Source organism: Pezoporus wallicus, unplaced genomic scaffold, assembly GCF_028554395.1.
Source record: "Pezoporus wallicus isolate ANWC-B61680 ecotype Strahan unplaced genomic scaffold, APGP_CSIRO_Pwel_v1 contig_5552, whole genome shotgun sequence".
Lineage (NCBI taxonomy): Eukaryota > Metazoa > Chordata > Aves > Psittaciformes > Psittacidae > Pezoporus > Pezoporus wallicus.
Window position 1 is genome coordinate 218 of NW_026640754.1, and position 10,792 is coordinate 11,009.

Below are 10,792 nucleotides of genomic sequence, written 5' to 3' on the forward strand. Positions count from 1 at the left end.
GTTTTCTCCCTCAGCATTGCAGATGTATGTCCTGCTATATGTGATTAAAAAAAAAAGCCAGGTAACCCAAAACATAAACCCAGCTGGCAGAGAATAGTGATATATGGAAAATACCTCATTTTTAACTTAAGGTTTTGAAGAATATGCCCTAAAGATTAGGCATGTAGTGTATCTAAAAATTACAGTGCTTACGGTAGCAGACTTTGAAATTTCATGTTCATACGTGGAGGGGGAAAAGGGCATTAGGACTCATTAAATAGGAATTAGTCCACCTAATGCTCAAATCCCATTTCAGCAATTATTGCCAGACTTCAAAAATACCAGTTTTGTTAAAAACGTGTTAAAAGAATGTTTGCACAAGTTTCATTTTCAGTCTGTTCTAGAGACAATTTTTAAGGTAAATCAGTAGACTTCTGCTTGCAGCCTTGTTAAACCGTGCATCTTTATCTCTGATAGAAAGGGCTTCTCATATGTATCTTTAACCTAAGAGCTCAACTTACCCCTTCTTGTACATGCTTGCTTGAACTGGGACTTCTGTGTTGTGATTGTTTGTCAAGCACCATTGCTATAAGCCCCCATGTAAGAAAGCTCGCTTTTGAATTCAATCACCAGTCCTGTAATTCTCAACTGTATGGAAGATGATGGGGATGGAAGAAGCTCTTACCTATTTTTTTTAAACAGTGTCACAATTATAAGGCCAAAATACACAATATTAAATAGAAAATCTAAAATGAAGTTGCTGGTATTCAGTGAACAAAACCGAGGTATACAAAATAGTTTTACAATTGTGTGTAAACTCACAGTAGTTTTCCAGAAGTGCTTTACCATTTTCAGAAAGTGGTTAGTTGTCCAAATGATCTTCATGTATACAGTGACCAGTTAAAAAATACATAATGCATTCAAGAGCTAATGGTTCTTCAGAACTTTTTTCTTCTGAAACATTACATCTATTTTAACAGCAGCAATATAGTAAAATAAGACTATACCCGAAACAACTCATAATCTTCAGTTGGTACATCATTTTTACTATTGAAAATGAAGACTGACTTTAGGTTTACTTTGGATGTTGACATGTGAAAAGCACACTGAGTGTGAGCTCACACGTCAGAAATTGTCAGGACTCGTCCTGGAGAAAACAAGATGTAGAACAGGAAAAAAATGGCAGTGCCAAGTATTTTTTTGTCCTTCCACATCCTATTGGCAACTGATGAAAGCACATGAAGATAATGTAATTGCACTGGAGTTCAAAAAGAGAATTTTAAAGTTATGAAACTAGAGAGCTTTTGGCAGAGTGTTTCCCTGAGTCTTCATTTTTTTTTAAATTATATACTAGACATCATGTTCATAGAGTCTGTTACAAAGGCTGGGGATTAATAAAGGCTGTTGAGCTACATTGGCAAAAGTTAGGCACTTCTATTCTTAAAAAGCTTAAGCAAGAACTGCTGAGGAAGCAACTTAATTCTTCAGAAACCGGTATTTTCCCAAAGGAGAAAAGCAAACTTCACATTCTTCTGTATTAAGAATTTGGTAAACTGAAATTACACCACATGACCCATGATTTATGAACAATTCTAACAGGGATATCTTTCAGGGCAAGACTGAAACAAAAAAAAACAAACACCTCTGGGACTGTTATATAATTAAAAAACACTTTGGCTTTTATAATATTTTATGAGAAAATAGAAGGCACAACTGTGCATCAAAACTATGATTTTGTATTTTAATCTGCTTACATTGTTTTCATCAACACATCAGACTTTCTGTAAGTCTTTACTGTGGTTTAGTAGCAGTAATGGGTTAGCTGTAATAAGCTTTCCATAGTACCCTAAATGTAAAAAAACTATTGGCAAGAAGGAATCTTTGAAAAAGGTACATTCAGCAACAGATGGGCTCATGTCCATCCACTAACACTTCACCATTCTAGCTCTACAGGATACTCTCCAGTGAGACACGCAGTGCAGTGACCAATCTTTCCAACACGCGACTTCTGGGTTTTAAGGCTGCTCTCATTCTCTTGCCTCGCTTTGATGCTTTCCTGCACGGATGATACCAGCCCTTCCACAGAAAGGTAGACAACACTGTCTGCTCCTAGAGGAAATAAAGAATCAGTTAAAGCTGCAATATTGTACCAGATGCAGTGCTCTTTGGACACGCAGTTACATTATGGTATGGACTATGATGTCAGGTGGATAACCTTACCTAAAGAGAATGTGTATGAAAAATTATCAGGCCATAGTAAGCCTTCTGTTCTCAAATTCTTCGTGCAGGGAGCAACTCACTGAAATAGAGACTGAGGGTTCTGAGATGGGAACAAATATGTCACACATACTGCCAAAACAGGAATAAAGTCCAGAGGGTGTCTTAAGACTCCCTGAACTCTGCATAGTTTCCCATAGTTACCCTGTAGTTCAGGGTAGCAAATGTGCATCCCAGACTGAGCACCTGGGACTACAAACTCTTACTGGGACTTGGGTGAGGGGAAGACCATCATGTTAAAAAACAATGCAGTTCATTGGAATGTTCTAGCAGTAGGAAAGTTTGATAGCATTTTCACATCATTATTTCACTCGTTATTTTGTGAATAATACTTAAAGACTTGAAATACTTCAGTGTACCTTCACAGTGATTGTGTGTAAAAGAACTCATTGCAATACTAGACTATGAGAGTATTTAACGCAAGAACTCAAGAGTTTACAGTTTTCTAACTGTAACTACAACTATGTTCTTAAACCATTTAAAAAAGTATTTTGCAGCCCAGTAGGCCATGCCTGTATAGATCTCCTCACTCACAAGCCTTCAGGACTTCTGTTGCTGATACCCTATGAAGAGATTATTTACCTCATCACAAAGAACAAAAGCTGCTGGTTCTTTTGTTTTGTTGCAAACATGACTCATTCTAGAATTTGAGACTGTTTTTAACATTCTTTGATGAGTTTTAAGTGTCATTTCTTTCAAAGTGAAATATATAACGCAGTTAAATTATTTACATAAATTTAAGTTTGTAGAAAAAACAGTGGGTGTTCACAAATTCCAAACATATTTTTATGAACATCTCATGAAAGTGAGAACTACATTAGCTTTTCATCATAGGACAGATTTTCTTCCTGGTGTTTTGCCTACTGTTGTAAAAGTTTCCCAGAAGGAGCTTTAAGTATGGAAGGCTTTGCTGTCACGCCTTATTTGTAACTTACAGTTATGCAATTATTGTAATGTTTTCTGTTCTTTGGAGAAATATAATTCACTGTGTTAAAAAAAAGTGTGTAGCTAAACTGTTTTGATCTGTAGGGTACTCATGACGCAGAATTTAGTGTATCAGCCTGGTGAGTTTTTAGTCAGTTTTGTCACTGTTGCCTTGGTGTGCTGTGCTTTTACTTTGATGTGGACAATAAAATACCTACAGGTGAAAACTCCCTCTCTTAAAAAAGAAAAGAGTAGCACTTACCTATATAGTTTGCAAGATCATGAAATTCAGGTCTGTTGGCAATGAGTTCTTCTTTAGTTGGAATGTTTATTCCCATGTAACAAGGAAATCTTATGGGAGGTGAAGCCACGCGGATGTGTACCTGAATAAAAACAGAGTTTCAAACAAGACTGCTGTGGTGAAGGTCAGTAGTCCATAACAGAACAGCAAAGCCCCAGTTAGGCAAATAATCATGAAGAACAGAACACAGCACTGCACAGAAGAGTTAAAAGTAAGGTTTTTTTCAGATGCCAACACAGCAGGAGAGAAAGAAAGTTTTAGGATTTATTTTACAGTATTTCCTAATGATAGTAAAAGGTTCCCATCCTGATTTTGCTTTGCTTCTGTGGTGGTCAGTCCTTGACGCACATGTTTTGGTTTACAAAATCAAATATACGCAATATTTTTTCTCCAGTGACAGACTTGCACTCTCCATTTCATTAAAAAGTCTTAATTAATTAAACCCAGTGTGCTCTGGTAACTTAAGGCATGTGCTATTTAAATATGTGGTTGTACTTAATGCAGTACAACAGGTCACACATGCCAGGAATACCACACCAATACTTGATTTTCTGATATTAACTAATTTGCCTTCTATTCTCTGCCAGATAGTGCTCCATAAATGGAGACCTGTTCCTCTCCCCGTAACCCCTTAAATCACACAAATTTCAGAGTCATACAAAAGAAATGCCTTAATCTGTCATGGGTGTCCTTGTCCATGGCAGGGGGGGTTGGAATTAGGTCCTTTCCAACCCAAATCATTCTATGATTCTATGATTCACAATAAACATGCACTAGGCATTGTCTGTTTTGCACACCTGCCCTTTTAAATAAGGAAACCATGTGTAGTACAAATAAAGACCAGTGCTTTACCCTCTTATCAGTCTTCAGTTTACATCTGTATTGTGCTGACAATTAACTTACCTCTTTGGCTCCTGATTCTCTCAGTAGTTTTATTATGGGTGAAATGGTATTGCCCCTCACAATTGAATCATCAATGATAACAACTCGCTTGCCTTTAAAATTATCAGACAGAACGCCAAACTTCTTTGCAACACCAAGTTGCCGTAACCTCATATTTGGCTGGATAAATGTTCTTCCTACATATCGGTTTTTACAGAGTACTTCAACATATGGTAGTCCACACTGTAAACAGGAGAGTTAGAATTAAAATCTAAAGAGCTGGTTATTCTCAGCTACTGTTTTTTTAAAGCAACCTTAGGACTTAGTATGACTTCACAGTAACCAAAAAACTTTGAAATACCTTAATATAGTGGAATAGTGACAGAAAAATACATACTGTGCATACGCAAGGTATAAAGCTTTATCAATACAAAACTAACAGCTCATACCATTATATTCCATTACAAAAAGAGCTCATTGTAAATATGCTTGGAGGAGAAAAAGACAGGTTAACATATACCTTTTGAGCATAACCAAGAGCTGCTGGGGTTGCAGACTCTGGGACAGTGCTGACCAGGTCTGCTTCCACAGGTGCTTCAATAGCAAGCTGCTGCCCACATCTTCTCCTGACTGAGTACACCATCTGACCTAAGAACAGCAAGAAGTGTTTTTTCCTCGTATGCATAATTCAGATTTCCTCTCAGTTTGCTGTACAAATTTCTCTGGCAAGTTCAGGCATAGGAGTCAGTGAGAAGAGCTCCACAACTAATAAACATTCACTCACATAAGGTCATTTTTTATTTCCTTCCATAATGCCATATTCTAACATTCATATTCATATCACTACACAGAGAATTAAAATCCAGTTTGCCCTAATCAGGTAACTAAAGGTCCTGTGGATGATACAAAATGTATTTAAAGAAGGAAAAGAGTAGAAATTATGCCTGCTTGTTTATAACATGCATATTCTATTTTTAGGCTGCTGTTCCCAGCAGACCAGGTTTGTGTAATCCTGCTGTTTGCCTTTGTCCAGTTACTAACTTTGAATCAGGAGGCAAAATTTACCCCAAAATTAGTAAAGGCATAAGAGGCCTCAGAAGCTTTTAAAGTCATAAAGGACTTGCAGCATGGGAGGGAACCGGAGGGACTGTGATGAGATGAGGCACAGCCAAGGGTACAGCAGCAGTACTGAGGAATGTAAGAAATGAGGATATTCGAAGGGCAAGAGGATCATGAGAAAAAGGGATGTAGGGTGAAACTGGCTTTATGAGGATGGGGAACTGTATTGGATCAACAGATGGCATGTCCATAGAAAGCCAAGAAAATAGGTTCTTTGATAGGTATGAGTCCTGCCTTATATCTTTGCCAGTGAGGTAATTTTTGATGACTTCTACTGAAATAATAAAAGCATCAGACTGACAACCGACTACCCCAAGTACTTGGATAATGCATAGATTTACAAGTTATATTAAGAGCATCTTCCTGAAGTAACCCTTTCTTGCAAAGAAAATCCCAAAATAGGTTGTTTTTTGGGTTTGAGGTTTTTTGGTTTTTGTTTGTTTTTTTTTTTCACACCCTATTTCAGAAGTCATTAAAAAAGTATTCCAAGAACCAATAAAGTTCCTCTCTTAAGACTCTCACTTTTAAGGGATATTTCCTCTACCTTCATCATGATTGTGGCTCCTCATCCCTTCCATAGGACTAGGCAGGCAGCCTGACTGAGGCCATATGCACAGCCAGGAACAGGAAGGTGAATCAAGCTCATAGTCAGTGGTACCCTGCATCTATGATCCCAGATCCTTTCCAGAGTAATTGTTTTCCACATTAACATCTCCCACTATTCAGGAAGGAGCTCTGTACATTATTATATTCTTACCTTCAAAAATACTATCTGGTCTTGCAAAATAAACATATTCAAAGATACAGAATGCTGACGGATCTCCTTCAGGTCTTGGTACAACATCCAGTGTCTGGACGTCGTATCTGGATATTTTCACAATCTCTCCAGGAAGGACCTCACGATAGTACCTTGAAAGAGAAATACACAGCATTTAGAAATGTCCTGAACCTGGATGGTAGTTTTGAAATATTAAAAAGATTCAACTGACAGGAACATCCTAGCACAAAATTTGCTTCTGTCTTAGGATGTGACCTGGAGGCTTTTAAGACCAACACACTAAGACAAGTGAACCTTACTAAAACAGTATGAATTGATACTCCAAAGCAATAAACAAATTCTCGGCACCTGAGAATTATGGTATTCTTCCTATATGTGAGATGTACAATACTCAAGTCTAGTACAGGCTTCACTGAGATAAAATATATTTTAATAATTTAGTCCTGGATCAATACTAGAGGACTTTCCTGTGAAAACTAATTAACATTAAAATGCAATATAAAAAACCAGAATGAACGTAAAGCTAACTGGAAATTACATTCCAGTTCTCCTATCTGAAGCAATATGGAACAGTGTTAGGTTTATTATGTTACAGTGTTTAACCTTATTAAACATTTTTCTAGATCCTTGGGTGGCTATTCTAACAATTTCAATCTAAATCTATCCCAAAGCATTGAAATGTTCTGCAGATACAAATCAGAGGTGAGCAAATCTGTGATTATTGACGGGCAAAATACTGGCATTAGCAGAGAGCAGCACTGTCTACACAAGAAGTTCAGACAAAATTGCTTCCTTTGAAAGCCCACAGGCTTCAGCTGATGGTCCTGCATGATAAGCTTTTCTTAACAGAGATTTTAAAGAAGTTTCAGAAAATGGTTATTTTTATCCATACATAGAATAAATTGTCTCAAGAAAGCCCCTATTACCAACAGCTTATAGTTCCTACAGAGAGAGGGTAGAAGTTACATCAAGGGAACACAGAACACCACACCTGCAATAAAACACTGCAGAATGGAATTAAGACCTCTAAAGTGCTGTCACATTGCTGCCTCATTTTGCTTTACATATCTTTTTGTTTGGTAGTTGTGTTCTTAATGCAATTTTTTCACAGTTTTATTTTAAGAGGATGCAACTTTACTTACTAGTCTAGTCCCAAAATGCACAGTTATATTGCCCGATTAGAAAATTAAATATGCTTCCTCATAATTTTTCTTACTTTAATCATGTTCTAGTTCACAGTTGCCTTCCACTCCAAATCTGTGGTCTCTTAAAGAGCCTCTTACCCATCTCTTTTTGTCCAGAAAAAGTATCACACCTTTCTTTTCAGAGGATCTTAGCTCGAGCGGTAATGTAAATGTGATCTCATGTTTTGGCTCTGATGGATGTTGGCACATATGGAAATAGATTCAGGTGCCCATCATTTTTTTCAAACAAGCTTATTTTGTTAGACAGCATATGCTACAGCTCAGGTTAGTCCACCCACCCTGTGAGCTACCAGTAGTGTAACCTTTCTGTGATTGAAGAATTATTTTGTTATTCTGCTGCAAACATGCCTAAAATTAAAAAGTCAAAAATTAAAAAGTAAAGACTACACAGTAAAGCTGTCTTCACTGTGACTACCTGAACACATAATTCTTCTTTTACACTGATCTGTTCACGATAATAAACTGGCAAAAAAGAGCACTGCCAAAAAACCACCAAACCTCCAAACCACTCAACAAACTATTCTTTCATGTCTTTCATATTGTAATAGGTTATGGTATTTGGCAATTTGAGGCTTAATGTTTAATTGCTGCCTGAGGAGAGATTTCAGATAAAGCGAGAACTGTGGCACTTACTCTGCACCAATAGACAAAAAGCTACAGGATTCAGAAGAGACTACCCATCCTTCTGTTTCACTGTTATCTTTTCCTGAAACGAAAGATTTCAGTTGGAGTCAGACCACAATTCTTGTTACTGTTACCCCATACACCATTACATTTCTGCTGCAGTATCTGCTTCGTTTAGGTTGCCAAGTGCACAAGACTGTTATAATTTAAAACCAAAAAGTAGAATTCCAAAGTTTCTGTAATATTATTAAAAGAAAAAAATAACATACTGAATTCCTACAGCACAGGAATGCTTGTATGCTTTAAAAAAGTCTTGATATTTTTTCTTGTGGTTAAAATTACCAAGTTTTGTGAAGATATGGGAACATTTACTACTTTGCCTTTAAATTATTTTTATACAAACAGATTCTAATCTCACTCCATGGAAAATGCTGATTTGCAGGCTAAACAGGAACACAAATAATTTTCTCCATAAACTTACTGCATAGTTTTCTGTTGCCATACTACCTGTGACCAGGAGTGCTCGAAATTTAGAAATGTATTGCCAATAATCCAGCACTTTTCAGCCACCTTACTACAGAAGAAAAGAAGAAACCAGACTTGTTTCTGGACTGTACAGTGGCCCAAGCAACCAGCTCTAAGTGTCCCTGCCTGAGCAGGGAATTTGTACCAGAGGGCCTCCAGAGGTCTCTTGCAGCCTCAACCCTTCTGTGATTCTGTTCATCCCTGCTTTCCTGTTCGGCTTATGAGATGTTAATTACATTTTCACAAATACTCTGTTACAGCTGGGCTGCCTAATTCTGACACTGACATCAGGCAAGTAGAATTCCCCTTTGCTGGGAACAGGAAAGATATTTCCAGACTTTCTATATTTTTTTTTTTCCTTACCAACATTTTTTTGTTGTTTTAAATTTTCAAACCTGACCTTTTCATCGCATATTCCTGGTTACTTCTCAGTAAATGTAGCTTTAATTACTTATATATCAGTGATTTCAGGCACAAACTATATGAATATGAGTGTATGGTTTACCTTTTCCATTCATGTCCCCTACTGGAATAAGGCGACCAATGCAGAGTGGGCGATTCCCATATGGATCACGTACTGCATAGATTATGTCTTTATGCATAATTAGCAATGAATATGAAGTTGGAGTTTCATTCATTAAATTTTTTATTCTGAAATGAGACGAAGGTGAACATAATCGTGTGTCACACAAACAGCTGTGTGCATTTACAGCTGCATACATATCATGCTGAGATGCTGTTCTTGCTTCTGAAACCCATCCTCCTCACCTTGCCACCCAGTCGGCTGTATCGTCATTTTCTAGAGGAGGTGTGAAAGCCAGCAGCTGGGTGATCAGCTCACTGTCAGAACTGGTCGACAGCCCTACACCATGCCTCATAAGCTTTTAGGACACAAAGCAAAAGTGTTAACAACATTAAAAAGAAAAATCCCACGTAACACTGCTCAGATTTTAACTGAACAACACCTTTGTGCAATGAACTAATGTTTTTAAACAGATCCCCGCTTCAGTGGATCAGATCACAGTAACATCAAACTTCTTCCAACAAACCAAATATGATAAAAGAGCAGATACAGTCATCTATGACTGGTACTACATTTCTCCCTTTGCACCTCATCCTTTGCCCTGCATGCAACCAAAATTAATAACAACAATATTCAGGGCACAAATTCATGGTTTGGTTGTTTACTTAGCTTTGTCCTCCTGCTTGCTCTGGGAAGAGAGGTAAAAATATACAAGGGAAAATATGTAATCACCTATAGCAGATACAGAAAGAGGTAACAAGGCTGAATGGTGATTTAGGAACAGAGCAACAACAACAAAAAGAGGCGTGAACGGAAACAGAATGGGATTAAAAAATGAAAATCCCACAACTTAAAAGTCTGCTGAATCTCGTCAGCCTAATTATTCTGCCTTGGTGTATTTACACTTCTAAAGGAAAAGAGAATCTTCAGTGTATCTAGCTAATTATTACAACCCATTTAATGCTGTATGTATTACAGTTCCTAACTTTTATCTTAAGAGATCATTTACAATCATGGAAAAGATTTGCCACTGTCTACATTTCCTCATCACTGTTGTTTTCTCCCATCTGTTTATACTCTTGTGGCTCTGATTAACGATGGGCTAGGCTCCTTTGGGCATTCCATACATTTGCTTCGGTGCAGGAATATGAACTCTTTTGGATGGAATATATCATAGGTGTTATTTCATAATGAAACATCTGCTAAATTTTATTTGCCTTTTTAGCACATACCATTCTAGCCAAACACTATCAACACTCGATCAATAGGAATGTGACCATCAGTCTAGACGACTGGTGAATTATCCCCCAAGACAGTTACAAATGCCTCCCCTCCCTGGGACCTTTCCCCCCCCCCCCCCAAATGATCTATTTTGATTATGGTGCTGTCTCACTACCCCAAGCAGCTTAAGATTAAGGAAAAGTCATAGCAAGTGTATTGGGGATACCAACCTTCCTCCTGAGTTGTATAGCGTTTGTTAGCTCCCCGTTGTGCGCCACAGCGATCTTCCCATGAAGAGTCTCTACAACAAAAGGCTGGCAGTTCTGTAGCTCAGAAATTCCTGAGGTGGAGTACCTTGTGTGCCCGATACCGAGGTTGGAAACATACAGCTTCTTCAGGCTGTCTGCATTGAAGACGTGATTTATAAGACCCAT

At 37.7% G+C, this 10,792-nt stretch overlaps 1 protein-coding gene across 1 annotated transcript; it reads right to left on the reverse strand.

The window, feature by feature from the left end:
* Positions 1 to 1,916: 1,916 nt before the first annotated feature.
* On the reverse strand, positions 1,917 to 10,792 carry PPAT (phosphoribosyl pyrophosphate amidotransferase; the record flags this gene model as incomplete). Its single annotated transcript, XM_057420319.1, has 9 exons — positions 10,589 to 10,792; positions 9,383 to 9,495; positions 9,120 to 9,265; positions 8,099 to 8,171; positions 6,240 to 6,391; positions 4,884 to 5,011; positions 4,385 to 4,606; positions 3,443 to 3,563; positions 1,917 to 2,088 (listed from the first exon to the last, which is right to left on the reverse strand). Coding segments are annotated over exons 1-9 (1,331 nt in total), but the record flags the coding sequence as incomplete, so codon positions are not given.